The 23100-nt window shown below is 39.4% G+C and overlaps 1 protein-coding gene across 2 annotated transcripts in view; it reads left to right on the forward strand.

Annotated features, from left to right (window-relative positions):
* LOC124124398 (integrator complex subunit 10-like) overlaps positions 1-6161 on the forward strand; it is a 38730-nt gene extending 32569 nt beyond the window's left edge. For both annotated transcript variants that reach the window (XM_048380949.1, XM_048380950.1), the window contains 3 exons: positions 1840-1999; positions 4459-4555; positions 5963-6161. In XM_048380949.1, coding sequence (XP_048236906.1) covers positions 1840-1999; positions 4459-4555; positions 5963-6116 — 411 coding nt within the window. In that variant the 3' untranslated portion in view covers positions 6117-6161. The remainder of the gene's footprint in view (positions 1-1839; positions 2000-4458; positions 4556-5962) is intronic.
* The last annotated feature ends 16939 nt before the right edge of the window (positions 6162-23100 follow it).

Genomic DNA, 23100 nt, shown 5'->3' on the forward strand with positions numbered 1-23100 from the left:
CAGCAAGTGACACCTTTGTTACACTCTCGGTAACATCGCTGCCACTAGCGTGGGCGTGGCCATTACAAGAATTTTGAAAATTGCCCTCAAACCCCAAATGTAGTAACGTTTATACTTTTGTCTATGTCTTTTGGAATGCCATCATAGTGAATTTTGAAAAGGTTTACGACTGACCATATTTTCCAGATGAATTTACTTTGTTGTTTGTTTGATCAGATTGGTTCGAGATTACAGACGAACGGAAAATCATCCAAATTCCACCTTACATTCTTACTAATTACATGATAGTTGAAATGAAATAGAAATTCAAATTGACAAAGAAAGAAAATAATTTAGTTAGGGTAAGTGTGTTTGGCATCACGACAGTCATTCTTGTTTGTAAACATAACGGTCCGTCGGTTGCGAGTCCAACTCCAAGCATGGTTGTGGCCATTTATCACAGAAGGGAGCTTTGACTGGTTACAGCAATAACATAGAGAGCGCCGCAAACAGGCTGTCGCTGTGAGGAACTTGCAGCCCACCTCACACACTTTCCCTGCACAGTTCTCTCCCTTGTTCCCAAACTCAAGGTCATCCCAGCAGTCCTTGGGTTTAGTAAAACAGTGTTTACAGTAGGTGATATTGATATTCTGTGGAATGTTTTCATTCTCAATTCTATTTTGGATTCATCTTTCAGAATAGTAAACATCAAATAGTAAACTTGAAATAGTAGATTTCAAATGGTACACATCAAATTGTTAACTTTAAATCATAGGTATCAAATTGTAAACTTAAAATTGTAGACTTAAAATTGTAGACATCAAATAGAAAACATCATAGAGCAGACATTAATTAGTAAACTTTAAAAAGTGAACTTCAAATAGTAAACATCAAACAGTAAACATCTAATAGTAGAAATCAAATAGTAGACATGAAATAGTAGAAATCAAATAGTAGACATCAAATAGTAGAAATCAAAATGTAGACATCAAATAGCTGCATAAAAAGTAGGCTGTAGTTTGGAGCTTTCCTGCAAGATTAAACTGACTGTGATGTATTGTGATGGTCGTATTAACCGCCCTACTCCAGTATGTCCAATAAACAACCCCTGATGAAATTCTAGACCAATCTCATGAGTCTGTAGGTATTATTGTGCAAACGCTTCCTACTGAGACCACAAATTTGTATAACAGTCCATATTTTGTCTATTACAAATTCTGTTACAGCAGCATAGGAAGGGTACATAATTGTCCTGGTAACTATTATAGAAAACGGTTTAGTTTCAACAATGTTTGAGCTAAGTTTGTCAACAACTGCTTGATCTCAGAGAACAAATTTACATCTTGCATGGTTTTAATAAGCGTAATTGTCAGTTTTCTGAGCAGCCAGGTGCATATTACGTCAAATATGATATTTTGAAAACTGTTCGAAGCAGCCTTTAAGCCGAGTCTGTCAATTGTTCAGGGACCCGTGAAGATCCGGGGTAGAATCGGTCTTCAGCAACCCATACTTACCGTAAAAGGCGACTATGCTTGTTGTAAGAGGCGGCTAACGGGATCGGATGGTCAGGCTCGCTGACTTGGTTGATGCATTTTATTGATCCGAATTGTGTAGATCGATGCTCATATCAACCACTGGATTGTCTGGTCCTTACTCCATTTTTTACAGACCGCCGTCATATAGCTGGAATATTGTTGAGTGTGCATAAACAACAAACAAACCAAACCAAACATTTGTTCAGGCCTGTTGTTTTAAGGGGAGATAACTGTTCACAGTTTGCAGTTCTCAACAATTCCTGATTTGAAATTACTTTCTCCTGTTTAAATACATCTTTACTTCATTTGAATTTTTCATTGCTAGGAACGGATATCCAACCACAACAATGACCTTAACCTTGGTCACCTGATCGTGTTGCTGCAGTATGATTGGCCAAAATATGAGAGCATATTTCTTGACGTGATACAGAAGATCCAGAAACAGGGCAGCTTCACCTACAACCTCTTCTTCTCCTACGTCTTCAGTATCCTCCTGTCTCCCTGGTGTAGTAAATGTAGCGTAGTCATAGAGTGCGCATAGAGATGGCACTTGTTGTTACCCTGACTGGTTGGCTCTGAATCAGTATGTAGTTTCTGAGTGGGGTTTCAATGTTAACCTGTGGCCTAGAGATGGTACTTGTTGTTACTCTGACTGGTTGGCTCTGAATCAGTATGTAGTTTCTGAGTGGGGTTTCAATGTTAACCTGTGGCCTAGAGATGGTACTTGTTGTTACTCTGACTGGTTGGCTCTGAATCAGTATGTAGTTTCTGAGTGGGGTTTCAATGTTAACCTGTGGCCTAGAGATGGTACTTGTTGTTACTCTGACTGGTTGGCTCTGAATCAGTATGTAGTTTCTGAGTGGGGTTTCAATGTTAACCTGTGGCCTAGAGATGGTACTTGTTGTTACTCTGACTGGTTGGCTCTGAATCAGTATGTAGTTTCTGAGTGGGGTTTCAATGTTAACCTGTGGCCTAGAGATGGTACTTGTTGTTACTCTGACTGGTTGGCTCTGAATCAGTATGTAGTTTCTGAGTGGGGTATTGTGATAGTGGCCCTACTATTGCGATACTATTGTGATAGTTTTCACTTGCAATTATAGCAGGCTTTAGCAGCATATATTTCAGCATTTTGACTGACACTATCAACATAGTTATAACTTTCTGATACTATTTGTAAAGAAAACAAGAAATGAGAAGAAAACAAGTTCAAATTGACCTCTCAAAAACATTTTGATACAAAATTTCACTTCATGTAACTGGTAAAGTCTTAGGTTACTGCAGTGTTTTAGCACCAATGTGAATGAATGTGATTGAATGACTAGTATTTGACTATACAAACTGTCAAACTCTTTAATTGTCACATTGGCATTCACTGAATGACTAAATGCGATTCAACATATCAATTTGGAAACAAAGTTGACAAAAACTGACATGTGGCGTCCGCCATCTTGTCAATGTTGCCTAGCGACGAGTAGCTAAGGGACGTAACTCTAAATCAAGCAGACAAAGTAGTGCAATCCAAACGAAAGCACGACAGAGGTTAGATGATCATTGGAGTTGTTTCTATGTTTTTTAAGAAAGTAAATGTACCAAACAAATTAACTATCGAAACTATCGATAGTTAGACAAACTATCGCCAATAGTATCGATTGTTTCAAGTTGCAATCGATAGTGTACTATCCTGAGACAAGCAATCGAAATCAATCGATAGTTCGATGTATCGTTACACGTCTAATAGAGATGGTACTTGTTGTTGCCCTGACTGTTTGGCTCTGAATCAGTTTGTAGTTTCTGAGTGGGGTTTCCATGTTAACCTGTGGCCTAGAGATGGTACTTGTTGTTACCCTGACTGGTTGGCTCTGAATCAGTTTGTAGTTTCTGAGTGGGGTATCCATGTTAACCTGTGGCCTAGAGATGGTACTTGTTGTTACCCTGACTGGTTGGCTGTGAATCAGTTTGTAGTTTCTGAGTGGGGTATCCATGTTAACCTGTGGCATAGCAATCTCTTTAAAATCAGACCTCAGTTCTCGCTACCGCTAAACAAAGATCTGAGGACATCCCATTACGGGTCATGTCAGAACAACCTTTCATCCGATCAATCAGAGCATCGCTTACCAGATTATGAAAGTGACAGTTGGAATGTGATTTCTGATCATGCAGCCTCAAAAACTTTAACTCCAAATGATAGTTACGGGTTTAACGACTGTATCCATACAATCTAGACCATCTATTAGCCATTCCAGAATGTTCTTTTGTTCAGGTTTCAAATTTGTTATTGAGAATTTGTCAAAATATGTTTAGAAGCGTAGTCGCCAATTTCAAATTAGTGCCGTGAAGCACGAGAAAGCTGCCTTCTGATTGGTCATTCTATTGGTCGGTCAAAGTTCACGCAAGGTCGGTCTGACGTGACCCGTAATGGGATGTCCTCAGATCTTTGTTTAGCGGTAGCGAGAACTAAGGTCTGGTTTTAATGGGATTGGTGGCATAGTATCGACATATGCTAGCACAATAGAACTAGCATAAGTCAGGACTAGTACAAGCAGCTACACACACACATGCATGTACATTGGTATGTAAGTTCAATAATTTTAACAGCGACGTCAAACCACATACTACCTTGCCCTATGTTGGATGCAGTTCCAGTTGCAATATCAAAGGATAGGTTGGCTTTGTGGTCCGTGGAACTGCAATTTGGTGTTCAAATTTGCCTCCCATAGCAGTGCCAGGATTCGCTAATCTTTGGTCGAAAAGAAATATTGGCTTATCACTACCAGACCTATGCTCATGAATTTCACAGTTGTGGTAAAAGGCTCTTATTTGAATTTCAACACTGGTGATTGAACTGTAACTTTCTTGCTTGTTGTGTCTGGAAATTGTGTCAGCAAATATGTGTGTATGGGTTTTGTCCATTATGTCATGCCATGAAATCCTTAACCAACCCCAGACATGGATATGCTAGAAGAATTAGCTTTCTTGGACACACAAGAAGGAGGGCGAGTCAGCCTGGACATCATGCCCACAAGTACACGTGCACTTGCTCAGTGAGTACAATCTCAAGTCCAGTACACATTCACATGTTGTTGCTGACCCTTTGATTCTCATTGTCACTTCTCTGCCCTGTCATTGTCATTGTTGCTTCAATACAGTGTCATGTCATTGTCACTTCACTGCCCTGTCATTGTCATTGTTACTTCAATGCCCTGTCATTGTCACTTCAATTCCCTGTCATTGTCATTGTCACTTGAATTCCCTGTCATTGTCATTGTCACTTCAATGCCCTGTCATTGTCATTGTCACTTCAATGCCCTGTCATTGTCATTGTCCCTTCAATGGTCTGTCATTGTCATTGTCACTTGAATTCCCTGTCATTGTCATTGTTACTTCAATGCCCTGTCATTGTCACTTCAATGGTCTGTCATTGTCATTGTCACTTCAGTGGTCTGTCATTGTCACTTGAATTCCCTGTCATTGTCACTTCAATGGTCTGTCATTGTCATTGTTACTTGAATTCCCTGTCATTGTCACTTCAATGGTCTGTCATTGTCATTGTCACTTGAATTCCCTGTCATTGTCACTTGAATTCCCTGTCATTGTCATTGTCACTTCAATGGTCTGTCATTGTCACTTCAATGGTCTGTCATTGTCACTTGACTTTCCTGTCATTGTCACTTCAATGGTCTGTCATTGTCATTGTTACTTCAATGCCCTGTCATTGTCACTTTAGTGGTCTGTCATTGTCATTGTCACTTGAATTCCCTGTCATTGTCATTGTTATTTCAATGCCCTGTCATTGTCACTTCAATGGTCTGTCATTGTCATTGTCACTTCAATGGTCTGTCATTGTCACTTCAATGGTCTGTCATTGTCATTGTTACTTGAATTCCCTGTCATTGTCACTTCAATGGTCTGTCATTGTCATTGTCACTTGAATTCCCTGTCATTGTCACTTCAATGGTCTGTCATTGTCATTGTCACTTGAATTCCCTGTCATTGTCACTTGAATTCCCTGTCATTGTCATTGTCATTGTCACTTGAATTCCCTGTCATTGTCACTTCAATGGTCTGTCATTGTCATTGTTACTTGAATTCCCCGTCAATGTCATTGTTCCTTCAATTCACTGTCATTGTCATTGTCACTTCAGTACCCTGTCATTGTCATTGTCACTTTAATTCACTGTCATTGCTATTGTCACTCCAATGCCCTGTCATTGTCATGTCACTTCAATTCACTGTCATTGCCCTTGTCACAACAATTCCCTGTAATTGTCACTTCAAAGCTCACATAGATAATGTCTCAACAATGGAAAAATGATGACCACTACATGGGCATGTTAGTTCCCACCCATCTGTATAACCTACAAGGGTATGCTAGGTCCCCACATCCACTATATAACCTGTATGCTAGGTCTGACCTCCACTGAATCACAGCCTGTTTGATTGTGTTGCAGACAGCGGACTGTCACCCGGGGTGTCAACAAGGGCGTGAAGGAGGACTTCCGGGCCAGCCTAGAGAAACAGGTGAAGACCGTCAGTGACCCAGTCAACAAAGTCTTGCTGTGCTTCATGATGGAGGAGAGGGAGCTGCTGCTTCAGAACATTTAACACCAGTGTTGTACTGATTGTAAATAAATGTACATAATACCTCCAGCACATTGTTGCTGTCGTTATTGGTCTGCACAGCTTGTCTGTTATATCAATGTCAGGGAGAATCCTTGATGAGAGGTAGCCAGACTGGTGGTTTCAGCTTTGGTTCCAGTGCACTGGTGCATACTACTACTACTACTACTACAAAAACAAAATTGAAACTCATTGAAGAGAAAAGAAAAGCATTATTTGTATTCACGCAAAAAGTGGAATTAGTGAAAACAACATGTGATCTTTAGACAATCACAGATTCCATTTAAAGTGAATGAAAAGGTATACTGACTCCGAGCCGACCAGTCCTTATTTAATCCCCTTAACGCCGGGCACCAGACAGGGTAAAAACAAGTACCATCTTTTAACGTCTTTTGGTATGACGTGGCCGGGGATCAAACCCCGGACCTGTCCATTCAAGCCTATCAGGAAGTCAAATAGCTACGGTATGGACTCCACACAAGCCACGGATATGGATGTCGTACGGCGGGAATGTGTCTGTGGAGGCCAGGGTTTTGTCACTTACATTAACTCCATCTCCGGCAGGATGATAACTATTGTCATGGTGCCACAGAGGGATAGAGTTCAATCCTAGCCTTGCGCTTCAGTGTGATGGTTTGAAAGTAAGAAATCACTGTGTTCCTAACAGATGGATGAGATCCATCTTCCTGGAAGATATTAGGGGCATTTGTAAGCGTTTTTGTCGGTTGTCTGCTTGAAGATCCACATGAATCATCAGACGGGGCATTCCTGCTTCAGATATCCAGAAAGACAGTCTTCCTTCCAGCTAGAGTATCATGTATTTAGAGATTTCGGGATTCACACATGCAGAGAATTGGAGCTCTATCACAATCAGACCACCACCAGAATTTGTAGCCAAGAACCAGTTTGTGGCTAGTGGGCAACTGGGACATAGACATACTTCTGTATTCCACTAAGTAAAACCGTGGATCATCCTGAACGACTCCTATACCTAGTGTGGGCACTTGGGATGATGCTCTTTCCTTTTCCAGTGCTAAGAGTGAGTGAGTATGGTTTTACGCCGCTCTTAGCAATATTCCAGCAATATCATGGCGGGGGACACCAGAAATGGGCTTCACACATTGTACCCATGTCAGGAATCATACTGGTGTCTTCGGTGTGACAAACTAACGCTTTAACCACTAGGCTACCCGACCGCCCCTTCAGTGCTGAGAGGTCTGGTGTGGTGCTCGAGGGCAAGATGATCCAGGATCAGGAAGATCAACACATGGTCTGAGGTAGTGCATGTCTCAGTGTACTTTAATGAGAACTTACATTTTTAATGGCATCCTGTCTTACTCAAGAGAACCATAACACTGTAGAATTTCCACCTTCATGAAAAGGATATATGGACTTCCGGTTTTATTACTCAACTTCCGGGTGTGGAAACCATGTGTCTACTGAAGTAGAGCTGAGATGCAGAAGGTTACATCCTCTAGCCTGCTTCGTAAAAAAGTTACTTAGGCACCAGTGGTTGCCTGGGATTTTCTGTTTTTAACATAATACCTTTTGGTCCGAACTTCGAAACGTACATTTTTATTCTTTATAAGGAGGAGCCAAATCATTTTTTTAACATAATTAACATAATTTTGATAAATGCATCTTCGAGCTATAGATCAAGTGGGATGGATAAGAAAATTAAGTTTATTTCAACTTTTCCTATTTTAATTGCTTTTCGGATATTGCAACTGTACCATGGTGTATTCACCCATTTCAGACTTACCATCGTTAAAGACATTCTTGACACGTGAATGAAATGAAAATGGTGAGACACAAAGTGACACAAAGTGACGGGCTGTGTGTATGGTTGGACCTGTAGGCTGCCTGTAGGTTTGTATACAAACCGTGGACTGTGTAGTTACCTGTTTTACAATTGGGGTACAACCAGATGCTTTGCCCGTAATGGATTTGGAAAATACATTATACATATTATATTAATTAGTTGAAGATTTTGTGGAACTCGGTTAAGCTCCAGTGACACTGGTATGTCCTATGGTACATATATGGAACTTATGCATATCCGCGTCAACTGCAGTATTTGGGTCCCCACTTCGGGGGTTTCCGTAAGGCAACCGCTGCCTTCGGCAGTTTCGCTTATAATACATAAGCGCGCACGCGCAAGCGTGCCGTAATCCGTTAGGAGGCATTTGTTAGCAAAAAGGACTCCCAAAATGAGCTGGACGTGAAAAGTATGGTCTAAAACTCCCTGTGAGAGGTCTGGTGTGGGGTCTAAAACTCCCTGTGAGAGGTCTGGTGTGGGGTCTAAAACTCCCTGTGAGAGGTCTGGTGTGGGGTCTAAAACTCCCTGTGGGGAGCGGAATTTTACGATAGAAAGTGAAGCCGAATTATTGTACTGTCAACTTCTTGTTGTTTGTGGGCGGGACATAAATGACGTAAGACGTCACGTGTCTGATCATGTGACTTTCCTTATATGGACTCGTTACTACGAAAGCAACTTCGCTCATAACTTGTAAATTCATAAAGTGTGGCTTGTACAAATAAACAGAGTCGACTTGGCGTACAGTGAAGACATCTTTGCATAGGTATGGGGCGAATGCGGGAATGTATAACAATTATTATGTTCAAAACATTATCAGAAAAGAAATATTTCAGTTGTTCAATTGATCAGTTTCTAAGTTCACCGGCCGTGTTTACATTTATTAAACTTAGGAAGCAAAATGATCGTTTAAGAAAACGATGAAAAAGAAGCAGAAAGAAATTAAACCAGGTCTAGATGGATCCACAGACTTAGGTCCTAGAATCTATATGACAGTCAAAACGAATTCAACGTTTCAAATGATTTGTTTGAATGAGAAAGTATCTATCGATGATCATTTTCCTATGAAAATTCACATGCTTTCATGAATGAAGTTATACCATATTGCGATTTATTTGAAAAAGGGGGATTTTACCCCCTTTACCCCACGTATTTTTCTTTAAAAATGTCATAAAGGTGGGGTTGTACCTGCCTTGAACCCCGCTGTGTTGTCCGCCCAGCAAAATATATTCTCCAAGTAACAGAATGAACTTACCGTCGTGCGATTTATTTGAAAAAAGGGGGATGTAACCCCCCTTTACCCCCCATTTTTACTTTAATATTTCGACAAGGGGGGACAAACACCCCTTGTACCCCCCGTGTGTTGTCTGTGTAAGAAAATACTGAACTGCAGACAGCGTTCGGTAGAAAAATAGCGGCCAACAAATCCTCTCGCTTCGACCATAAATAACGAACTGCGCATGCGTGGAACGTTTTCATTCGACAACTTCCGTAAACACGTAAAAACCTTCCTTCCGAAGTGGGGACCCAAATACTGCAGTCTACCCTGCATATCCTGAGGTGAAGTGAAGTGAAATGGGGTTTACCGTCGCGTCCATGACTACTGCACTAATATTGCGACGTGCATGCATATGTGTGTGTGCGTGCGTGCGCCTCAGGCAGAACTTAAGAACATTTTGTTGATTACAAATGATTCAGATTAGGAACTGCATAAGACTCACAATTGTCAGATGTATTGACACATATTTTTTAAAGCAACTGTCGCTCTGATTTTCCGACGCGTCGACCAATACTACACGCTGCATTGTGTGTTTTTGAGTTATACATAACTAACCTATTTTAAGAATTCTTCTTGAAGAATAGTTACCTTTGCTGTTTGCAAATGTGATACCTCATTTTAACCAATCAGAATCAAGCATACTTCGATATCACGGTAGAATAAAGGGTAAATAGTTAATGTTGACTTCAGTGTGGGATGATATATATGTTCAGGAGGGGGATGGGTTCATATGAAACCCCTTCTCAGTTTGGAGTGGGACATGCTAGAGGCGAAAGCACGCAAATGAAGACAGCCCTACATGTGTATACATGCGATCTGATTACATCGGATGAGCGCACAGAGATATTGTAGTTATGCATTGAACCGGAGGTAATATGGCCGCGGGGCTGTAATTTAGATCTTTTTGTGGAGATACAAAAAACCCAGGTCGCAATAACTACCCCATTAAACTAAGGCTTGGAACAAACACCCTCTGTCGCGGGATACAATTAACTGTCAGATTGACAATTTCAACACACAAGATAGATGTAAACTCAGGCAGGAACTAGAACTTGATTATAAATGCTTCCTATGGCCCCCGCCATCAAGCCACCTCAGTGAGTGAGTATAGTTTTACGCCGCTTTTAGCAATATTCAAGCAATATCACGGCGGGGGACACCGGAAATGGGCTACACACATTGTACCCATGTCGGGAATCGAACCCGTCTCTTCGGCGTGATGAGCAAACGATTTAACCACTAGGCTACCCGACCGCCCCTCAAGCCACCTAAGCATGTATCCAACCTGAATCACTGAGAGAGGAAGCACGCTGTTAGAGGAAGCGCCCTTGTGATAGGATGCACGCCAGTGGAGGAAATATGTATTCAAACTGAATCATTTGTGTTCGTCTTTTCAGTCAAGAGAGTTAATGATGTTTGGCGTCATCAGGCTTCCGGAGCTGATAGGTAGTCCAGTTAAAGCTTGTCAAACCGAAGGCCCAGGTTCGATTCCAAAATTGGTACCATGTGCGAACCCCATTACCAGTGTTCCCATCGTGATAATACTGGAATATTGCTGGTCTTACGCTTCGTCTCTGAAAATATATAAATGTGATAGAAACAAGTAACTCCATTTCAACGGGAGATTCAGATTAGAACACGCTCACGAGGCGTTGAATTACAGCCCTTTACAAGGGGTCTCATTTGTCAGGCTGGTTAGGCTCATAATCATCCAAGGATCTACACGCAGCCCAGACAGCGAATGGGACTTCTCCCAGGAAGCGCTGGCTAGTCAAACCCACCCAGAACGTTTCGGAGAATGTGAAGACTCCCCAACAATGTAGCCCTCTCCTCTGCATTGCCCAGATTGTCAGAAAGGCTGTATTCCTTGTAGCAAAGCCGGGTACTCTCCCAATTATTGTGTCTAAACAATACATGAAAAAAACCCAACAGATTTAAACGTGAAATAATCATACAATTATAAGGTGTGTTGAGTTGGCTATTCTTAACACACAAAAATGTATAGCTTGCGTGGGTGAAGGAAGGAAGGCATTTTTACAGTATTATTATATCTACATAAAGAAATATGTTTATAGGTTTATACCTATAGCCTACAAAATTTATGACAACCATTGCTGTCTTGCTGTATCTTATACAGTAAACTACGGTTATAACGAACTCAAAGGGACTACTAATTTTAGTTCGTTATAAATATTATTTCTTTCGTTTGAGGTACGAATAAGAAAGAAATTACTTTCTCCTATCGTAGGAAAATACAACATGGTGTTGTGTAATAGTAGAGGGTGCTTATAAGAGGCTATATAAGGTCAAGCATGTATAGAGATGTCATTGTTACTAGAATGTCAAGACCATGCCCCAGCCCTGGCTAGGTTAAAACAAGAATTGCAGTTAGATCCGCTATCTGTCATAGATCTCCTAAAGCCAAGAGATGCAATAGCGAAGGCCAAACTAACTCTATTTCTGAGAGATGGAAAGCTACTCGAACGTATATAAACAGAGCAGCCAAGGATAGAAATGAAATCTTATCAATATAAGAAAATAGAAATTATATCAATACAAAAACAGAAATTATGTGAACACCAAACTCACAATAGATAGGTGTACCCTACTCACACACAGAAGTCCCATTCTCGCTTGCAGTGCGTCACTGAAAACTTTACTTTTATTAATGATTGTTTCTAAGTTGCAGTATTTGCGGTTAACGGTGTTAACCATGATGGCCTGTCGCCAACGACGATGTATGTCGCAAAAGATGGAGGCTTGTCGCCCTGAGAATGTCGCCAACATGGAGGCTTGTCGCCCTGAGAATGTCGCCAACATGGAGGCTTGTCGCCCTGAGAATGTCGCCAACATGGAGGCTTGTCGCCCTGAGAATGTCGCCAACATGGAGGCTTGTCGCCCTGAGAAACTGATGCCTGTCGCATGTAAACAGCAGCTCGTTGCTCATGATAGTTTATTATCACTGATTATGGCTTGTTGACTTTTGTAGGGCTCGTTGCCACGTATTTGAAGCTCGTTGCGTTAATCGAGACTCGTCGTCAGTATTTGTATATTGTCAATTTATTCAATGTCATATGTTAGATATTGTGTATATCATGGATGTCAAATGACTGAGATATATGCAAATGTGATATTAATGTTGAATTAAATGGTGTGGTGTGGTGCACTGCATAGCAATCCAGAAAGTGTTGTGTTTTTTGTTGTATTGGAAGGTGATATATAGGAGAACCGTAGTTCGTTATAAGCATATATACAGCATAACTACAGCAAATAGTCGGGTCCAAAAAACTAAGTTCGTTATATCCGTCAGTTCGTTATAAGCGTGTTCGTTATAACCGTAGTTTACTGTATTTGAAAACAAGTTTCGTGATTCAGCATCTATAGCTTGCGTGGGTGAAGGAGGGCATTTTTTACAGTACTATTATATTTATATTAAACATATGTGTAGAGGTTCATGTGCTCAAGTATTTGAACAGATTTGTTTCACAACGACCCCCAGAAAAAAATACATTCTCCTCTGATTTTGTCTTTTACGACTACCTACCCACTAGGACCTATGCTCAAAATATATTTTAAGGACAGTTCATGTAGGTCAGAAGTTCAGATCAGAAGTGAAATGTGAACGATAAATGCAGGAGCTGCTGGAATACTGCTGGACATAAGGAAAAGTTGACTTTTGGAAAATCATCTGTCTTGTCATACAGTCTTGAGGAGAGTTTTGTTTTATCACTCTGAAGCTTTACGCAAAGATTTAAATAAAAAAGAGCCAGGTTCGATTCCCGACATGGGTACAATGTGTGAAGCCCATTTCTGGTGTCCACCGCCGTGAATGATGACGTGATTTAGTTCAATAACCATCAAATCACCAGTTCCCTTTCACTGAATTATTCACATAGGCCACCAGTGAGACCGTTTCTCTTGTTTCATATTTTGATCTATGCATAGTGAAAAACAAACTCTCCACAAGACCGTATGACAAGACGGTTGACTTTCCAATAGTCAACTCCACCTTTTTTCAAGCAGGAGTCAGTACACTGTGTCTGGGTGGGGTATTCATGTTAAACTGTGGAACATGCACGTCGCTATATCAGTGCAATAATCTTGGACGCTACGTTAAATCCCATTTCACATCACCACAGGTAACATGTGTAGTGTGCTCATAATATAATTGATATCTAATTATGTATGAATGTATGTATGAATATATACACTGGACAAGTTATACAAATACAATATACAAGAGAAATAAACAATTACTGAAGACAATCAACGATTCTGCGAATCAAGTTTTATTGTTCCTTGTCTTTTATGACAATTGCTTCTATTGATTTATGGAATGAACTATCTTTTATCTCCTCAATTTATTTTAGAATTCCTAAGACACACACAAGATCCAACACAGCCTACACAAGGATCTCATGTTGATGGTCATACAAGGTAATACATGTAAAGTAAAAAATAATTAGCTCAGTTATTTTAGGTTCATCTTTATGAGAAAGGAAATATGAGAGATAAATAAAATTATAAAATATTTCATGATAAAAAAATGAAAGATAAAGTTTTATTTCATATATTTTGAGCAAAGGTCCCAGTAGGGGAGTCAGGGCCCCAAATACAACGTCAGACGAGGGTGTATGTTTTGTGTTTTTTATCTGGTGGTCGTTGTGAACAAATTTGTTCAGATCATGGATCACATGAACCTATACATTGACTTGCGTCAGGATCCAGCGACAGGCCTATTCTGCTTCCACGTCACCTTCAGGCACACCAGGTTTGGTGTCGACAGCATATGAGGGTCTGATGGCTGTGCAGGCGTCGAGGACAACGTACTAGCGACCCATGGTTTACTCAACGTCGTCAGTTTTAGGGTGGAAGTGTAATGGTATAGGGTGGCTTCACAACTCATGGGAGATCACAACTCATCACTATAAGTGGCAATTTGAATGGTGTATGCCACCGGGAAGACATCGTTCGAGACCATGTTCCCCCCTTTGTGCAAATGCTGGGCGTAACTTCACGTTGCATCAGGGTAATTCCCGCCCACATGTTGGACGTGTTACGAAAATGTTCAACTTTATGGATAACAACTTTGGTTTATTGCATATAGCGACGTTTCGATTAAATCATTTAAACAAAATAAATACAATCATGTTTTTTGTTTATTTCTAATCAGTTTAAAAATAATCAGCTAAGTTCCCTGTGTATCACAGATTTCGGAAACTTTGCATAAGTGTGTGTCTCCCCACATCTCGTCGGGTAGAGTTTCTGTTACTCCTATACTTTATGTGTGTGACGTTGCAGATGTTCCTACAAAGGACGTCACACATAAACACACACTCCATGTCAGTGCTGCGAAAGTGACATGATCACACGACATGAGTGGAAAGGTGGTAAAATTCCACAGATAAGCACACATCATTTTACACATTCACAGTTTAAATATATAAGTTGAAAAATATAAATATATGAAGTAGATTTCCCCGTGGTGATTACAAGGTAAAACTTTGTCCCCAGCAACCTATACTTGTACAAGGCTGCTAAACGGATTGGTTAGTCAGGCGTTGTGCTTTGCAGGAATCACTCGTCGTGCTTCTGAAGGGATAGAACATAAGGAAGATGCCACTTAGTCAATAACAAACACATCTGGTTGCTAATATGTGGTTTGAATAGTGTTTGATTTTGTCATTCGACATGAAGAATATATCAGCAAATACCTACGTCCTCCTATTCTCTGAATGTGTGAAATGGAATGGAATGGTCAAGAGTACGAAGAAGGCTTACACTATATTATTTTAATCCACGCGTGCGAAGGCAGTTTCACACCAGTGCTTACCCGATAATACAACAATAAAACAATTGTGATAAGCCACACACGTGAACACCTCTATAACTCATTCACAGTTATGCACAGTACTCCTTACACAAATGTATTTTTAAATTTCTATAATGTATAAAAATATATTCGTGTGTGAAGTAGGTCTCTCCGTTGTGAGTATGCACAAATGTAAGGTCAACGAAAAGGAACAACAAAGCTACTTGTATTGACACTTGCCCATAACATGTTGAAATAGTCAAACTGCATATGAATATATTTCCTCGGGATAGAAGATACAAGCACATGTCACAACAAAGGGATAGGTGGGTTCTTTGCCATTGGCTTGAGTCATAGTAAGTTGAACATTCGATATTAATTATACCATTAACGTCATCTTCACCTCAGAACACTGCCAGTTACCAGTGGGCGCAGACTGCCTATGTGGATCATCACGACGGGATCAAGCACAGCAATAAACTAAACAGATAGACACAAGAACGTAAGTACAGAGAACGTTAGCACTATGCGATTTTAAATATGAAGTAATGGCATATTCTTCTGTGTCAAATATAAAGGACAAAGCTAAGCAAACTGAATCTGTAATGCCTAAGTCATGATGACATGGGGAATAGGTGATTATCAGTGAATCAATTTGTATATGGTTTGAATAGATGGACACGTAAGAAATTAATCACTAACTGATTCTATGGACCACCTATTCAAATCAAGAACAGGTGTATGTAATACTCGTGTTCCTCATACATCATAAGCAATTATTCCACGGGAAATGTGTTACATGTTTGTGGTAATTATTATTTTATGCTGTAACCTGATACAGTATTCCATCAGGCTGGTCACTGTGCATGTAGTACCCAGGGAACGTTCTTTGATAGTAATACATGCTAATATTCTTCCATGAATATTTCATACACTATACTGTTTAGCAAGGATTAAAATATATGGAAACGAGACATGTCTCATCACTTGTGCTGCATTACCTGGGTCGAAACAATCCTGTTCATATTGTTTGCGTATATATATATGTATACACGCAACGAAAACAATATATATATATATATATATATATATATATATATATATATATATATATATATATATATATATATATATATACACACACACAGTGTTTGACATCGGTTTATTGTCCATGACACTGCTTGATTGTCATCTAAAATGTCCTTAAGATTGTTTTTGCGGATTTGGTAATGATATTGGAAAATGTCCATCAGGACTTGACACAATCGTCAAAATATCCCAATATTATTGTCTGTAGTAAAATCACTGGTTTCAACATTGGAGTATCTTATCATGCCTCTTTCTATTGCAACATGAACTTGCACAGTACAGTGTGCACCGCTGACGTTTGTCTCTGACTTCAAATACATAGAGTAGTAGTAATTATTATATTTTGTCCATAACTGTGACATTACAAACAGAAATACATGACTATAGATAGAAATATTTTGCAGAGAGAAATATGTGTAATGTGTTGCCGATCTTTTCACCGGACCTTTTGAAAGTGACGTGAATGTGTGTTTTACTTCATTTGATACTGCACTATTAATGCTGTACCATGTGACCAAACCAGGCATTTATCTGTTTAAAAGGGTATTTCATGTCTAATGTGAAAGACAAATATTGTCGAAATAAACAAAGTAAAAACACTGTTTTGACCATATCAATTTGTATATGTTTCATTTATTACCAAATAGAATTTTAAACTGAAAAGTCCTGTGCATGATAATACAGGTGGGTGTGGCTATTGTTTTACAATCATTGGGGCCAATTTAGCTAATCAGAAAGCAGGAACTACAGTAAACACAACGAAACTTTTATTTATTCCGCATTGATTTCAGATTGTGGATTATTGTATGACAAGGATCACGATTCATTGTAAGTCATTTTGAATTTGAATGGACTAATATGCGCTTCCTCCAGCATACTCCTGGTGTATTTTCGAACAAAATCAATGGATGACATTCAGTAATTAATATTGAGGCGTATCAGTGCCACAGTCTAAACAAAATTCATCATATACGTAGAAGATACTTTCATCTCCGTATGTGATATTATAATCGTAAGTATCATTACTCAGACAGTGATATTGCCTAGTGTAGTTGCGACCCTAGTTGGGTTAAAAAAACACATATATTTTTAATAAAGGCGATTTCTTAATTCCTTTTTATTTAATTAAATGTTTGGGAGCATGTTAGTTGTCAAACTATAAACGCTAAAATTTAAAGACAAACTGCGTCGGTGTTTTATTGGAAGATGACGAGTATTGGTTTCATATAGATTTATAGTTTGAATGATAAACACCAGACACCGACACCCCGGGTCTTCAGCGTGACGAGCGAACGCTTTAACCACTAGACTAGTTTGTAGTTTGGAGAACATTTTGTGCTCTCCTCTCTTTATTACGGTTGTAAGAGAGTATGGCGTGTGTAATTCTCCAGTAACTTTGACATATTAAAATGAAGATTTACTTTATGCATTGTTTAGATAATACCTCATTTTAGGCTTGTCCAGTTAGAAAGACGACACAAATGGGTAATTATTACTTAAGCCCCTTGGTAACATACAACTGACCCAGAACGAGTGTCGATTACTCGAAAAAATATTGATACCTAGCTGAAAGCAGTATCATCATAAGTATCATCTACGTAGATAATAGTCCGTGATTGTGTCAAATATCAAGATCAGAAATTAGTGAAATGACTAAATGTAAAACAATAGGCATGTGTTTTTCCTTAGCAAAAATTATGTTTTGAACACGGAAATGCTTATCAATTCGTTATCAAGGTACTAAGGCTGTAGTACGTTCCGCAACAATGAAATATTGTGAAATGTATGTGTTTTTTTCAATCTGGATGTGATGTCATTAAACCGGGTGCGCTCTTAACTTATCATATAGAATATATTATTAAGTCAGCTAGATTCATAATATACTCGCTTTTAAATGTGTACTCTATCATACATTTGTTTTCCCTTTTCCCAAACCTTTAGTTTCAAAATGGAAAACGCAGGAAACTTCGCATTTGATGACTTTGGCAAGAGAGATGGCATGACCCCAGGCAAAGTTGCCGATGTCTTCACAAACGCCGCTGGCACTTATGATGAGGTAAGGTGAATGTCATCAGGCAGGTGGACGTCACATGATAGAGTGTTGGCTGTAGGTGAAGTGAAAGTCATCAGGCACGTGGACGTCACTTTATAGAGTGTTGGTTGTAGGTGAAGTGAATTTAATCTGTCATTTCATTAGAGTAATATATTTACAACGCCAGATCTTTCCTCAATATTTACACAGATGCAGATATAGATACAACCACAAACATCTTCTTTTCCTTCTTCTCCTTAATACTTACTATAAATTATGGACACCCCTCCTCCTCCTCCTCCTCCTCTTCTTCTTCTTCTTCTTCTTCTTCTCCTTCTTCTTCTTCTTATGATACATTACACACATATGGGTTAAACCACATAACCATAAACCGACCAGATGGATTAGGTTGTCAGACTCTGTGACTTGGTTGATTGCCTGTCACCGTACCGCGACTTTTAAGGGATGGTGTACATTTGTAGGTTTGGGCAAGCCGAAATTACAGAGACCATATATACGTAGCTGAGGGTGTGGCTGACTACTTTCAGGCGGATGTGATGGGTTTTGTGAGAATTCTTGATGTTGGTGCTGGCACAGGAATGTTAGCGGAGCAGGTAAGCCCACTGTGTGGAATCCTCATGTTAGTGAGTGAATGAGTGAGTGAGTGAGTTGGATTTAACGCCGCTTTTAACATTATTCCAGTTATATCAGCTTAATGTGGGAGAAAAGCCCGAAGTGATGCAGTTCACGGACGTACTTCGGTGAAACCCACGAGCATGGGTATGGTGCTGACAAACCTAGAAACATAATCGGGGCGAACCGGGATTCGAACCCACAATCATAGGTTTCTGGCGTGCCCAAGGGACGCACCTCTGCAGCGCCTTAGACGACTGGGCCAGTTATTCTTTGGTGTCACTTGTGGATATGGAGAGTGAATCATAATACAATGTTTGAGAATCGTCAGGTTCAGGCCACATAATTGATGATGCTATATGTGAGGATCCTCGTTAAGAACGTTGTGGCATTTGGTGACAGGACGTCAGTTTGTGTGAGATAGTACGTGAGAAGCAGTGTGAGTGAGTGACCGTATGTCATATTGTGTGAGATTGAGTGACAGGACGTCAGTTTGTGTGAGATGGTACGTGGGTAGCAGTGTCAGTGTGTGACAGTATGTCATATTGTGTGAGATAGAACGTGAGCAGCTATGTAAGTGAGTGTCCGTATGTCATATTGTGTGAGATTGAGTGACAGGACGTCAGTTTGTGTGAGATGGTACGTGGGTAGCAGTGTCAGTGTGTGACAGTATGTCATATTGTGTGAGATAGAACGTGAGCAGCTATGTAAGTGAGTGTCCGTATGTCATATTGTGTGAGATTGAGTGACAGGACGTCAGTTTGTGACTGAGGGTGACAGGGATTCCGATAGTATGTGATTGAGGAACAAAGATTCAGTTAGTAAGAAATAGGGTGAAAGGAATGAATATGCGTCAAAAATCATAAATAAAAACGACAAAACACTTTCCATAGTTTCGATTACGAAAACGTTCGTTAACAGAAATGTAACAGGAATGGGAGAATAACAATCAGAAGTGTTTGCTGAGCAAATTGGTTTTGGTTGTATCTGTAAGTCTCAACAATAAAAATATGTTTCAACTTATAGACTGTAGGAAACATATGGGTTTTATGACTGAGAAATTAGATGCTGGGTGGGAAAAAGAAGGTGGTGGCTCTTTTGGCAACAAGAGTTTGTGAGATAAGGATATGGGGAATATATGAAGGCCGAAACAGTTTAAAATATTGATTATATGTTTCAGTTGTGGACAAGAGGATTTAGGCAAATAGATGGCCTTGATCCATCGACTGGTATGATGAGTGAAGCAATGAAGAAAGGCGTGTACACAGATTACTACCTGGAGTTCATGGATGGACACACCATTAAACAACTGGACACAGGTGAAATGTTAGACAGATTTTGGTTTTCACCTCGGTAACATGACAATACGAGTTACGAGTCAGACTATAAGAAATCGTCACATGCTCGACGTCCACATGTTGTACCATCCCTTACAAATCGTGATAGCACCAACACACTGGCGACACATGGGTAATCGTCGCTGTTTATTTTGCATCATATGTATTATATAGAGATTACTACACGAGTGCCTGTCAGTATTATATAGAAGAAGAAGAAGAAGAAAATTGTTTTATTTAGGTGTCACCCGGCGTTGTATACAATAATATTTCAATTTGGTAAAATACAGGCAGATATATATAAAAAGAATAACGCCAGCCGGCCTATAAAGGCCTATGAGACACATGTTACACAGTAAAAAGCATGTTATATAAAAAAGAAGTTTATAAAACCACTTAAGTGCATTTGAAATACTAAGAAAATTAGAGTTAGAGTTACGAACCATGGGGTTTTATAAACTAAGTAATCAGGGACTTACGACGGTTATACATTTTAGACAATGATACGGCTATTTTCGTACACAGGGAATTATTGGACATAAGGTAGAGAAACTGGTCAACTGTGGACAGCTGAGGGAAAGAAGGATTAAGAGTAGAAGCAAACTGAAAGAGGTCGTAACGCAAATCAGCATAACGTTGACAAAACATAAGAAAATGAAGTTCATCTTCGACAGAATTACTGTTGCAGAACTTACATATTCTCTCCCCAAGGAGGATAACTGGACGTGAAAACCTACCAAGTTCTACCTGAAGCGGGAGTGTTCCACAGCGGAATTTACTAATCTATCAAGAGGAGAACTGACATAAGCTTCTACATCTAAACTATTTTTAAACAAGCGGTATGTTCGTAGTTTATTTCCATTAACGTTTCCTTTGTCATCCCATAATTGGGTAAACCAGTTAATATAATCAGCATAGATCAAACCCTTGTTTGAAAGATCAAATTCACATGGCGAAATGTCATAAATATTAGAAACAGGCAACTCCCAAGATGAAAGGAGAGATAAAACTTTACTGTACCATGATTTACTAAAATTGGAAGACCATCAGTTAACTGCACAAACAAGTCTTGAATGCTGAACATAATTAATACGACGCCCAAAACTGAGAATTTCAATGTACTGTTTTGTAAGACAGGACACCCAACCCATGTCACCACGGACTGCAACATTCGGGGTTTTGTTACTCACACTGAGAAAAAAGCGACATGCTCTGTTTTGGATGTTATTGATACATCTGAATTCCTTAGTTCCCCAGATGGCTGAACCATACGATAAAATAGGCTGCACAAGGTTTACGTAGAGGGTATTATAAACACTATAAGGTAAATCACCAACTGACTTAAATTTACATTGCACCCAATGCACGACTGGCAGACTTGGCTAGCTCGTTCACTGTAAAATTTAGGTCAAGATGCTCATGAAACCAGAGACCAAGATATTTGTATGCATGAGTATAATCAATGACATTGTTACTTAAAGTAAAAACAAATTTGGATCGGGGTATTACATTTGGGCGGAAATGGATGACGTTTGTTTTTTTAACGTTGACTAGCAAGCGCCAACGGGCGCACCAGTCGCTAACACACTCAAGCATACGTTGCAAGCTACACTCGTCCGGGGCTATTAAAGCAATATCGTCTGCATAAAGCAGAGTACTCAACATTGTATGATCAATGTATATACCGCAGTTCAAATTGTTGCTTTCACTGACCAAGTCGTTTACGTATACTGAAAATAATGTCGGCGACAGGACACAACCTTGTCGAACTCCAGAATAGACTGGGAATATATCAGTGTGACTGTTGTTTGTGATTTAGTTTTGTTATACATTGACTGAACTGCATGAAGAAATCTACCATTTATACCTAGACACATACATTTGTACCACAGACACTCTCTATTGACAGTGTCAAATGCTTTTTTGATGTCAATGAAGCATACATAGGTAGATTGTTTTAAAATTTTTCTTCTATTGGTAATTGAGTACAGAGTATACAAATGTTCTTGAGTACTACGTTTTGTGCGAAACCCGTTCTGTTCGTCAGCTAGAATGTTATTACTTTCTAACCATGTATTTAACCGCGTATTTAAAATGTAAGAATAAAGTTTACATGGAATTGATAAGAGAGATATGCCTCTATACCCGAGGGGATCACGGGGATTTCCATGAGCTTTTTTAATGAGATTAATCATACTTGTTTGTCAAATTTCTGGACAAGTGGCATATTTAAAACAAAAAGTAAACAATTTCAACAGTAAATCAACACAATAACTGTTTTTAGAGCTTCTGAGCTTCTCTTTATAGAGATTACTACACTCGTGCCTGTCAGATACCATTGATCTTACAACAAGTTAATATACAACGAGTAAATATCCGATATTTAGATTTCTATGCACATAGTAAATAACGCCGTGAATTGTGATTTGGCGCGATTCACGATGTACCTAATTTTCAGTCACTTTCAGTAATTCTGCTTTTCCGAAAATGACAGTAAATGATAAACAGAAGGGGAAATTCAAAACTGTCAAGAGTACTAGTTTGCGTGATGTATTTTGAATTTTATGCGACTTTGAAGTGAGGGTTGAAGAGGAGGGACATATGCGTCGCTGTGGCATCCAGGGGGTTTTCACTTTAGAAAAAACGATAATGTTGACATCACAACAGATAATGTAACTGATAATAATAACAAATAAACTCGCAGACGAGGACGAGTTTGTTTATTATTGTTGCGTGGTTCATGGGTACGTTTAATAATAGTTGAAACAAGTCGGGTCTGGTACACAAAGTCAATTCACAAGGCTCAAAAATCTAGTTCACTCGGATCAGGATCAACACATGTGCTCCACATGGTGGCTGACACCTTGGATCTAACAAAAGTGGAATTTCAGAAAAATTGGATATAGACTGGGTTAATACTAAAACAATGAATAGTATTAATTAATTGAAGCCCAGGTAAAATATCTCCAAA

The sequence above is a fragment of the Haliotis rufescens genome, unplaced genomic scaffold (assembly GCF_023055435.1).
Source record: "Haliotis rufescens isolate VD_foot unplaced genomic scaffold, xgHalRufe1.0.p SCAF_34, whole genome shotgun sequence".
Taxonomy (NCBI): Eukaryota; Metazoa; Mollusca; class Gastropoda; order Lepetellida; family Haliotidae; genus Haliotis; species Haliotis rufescens.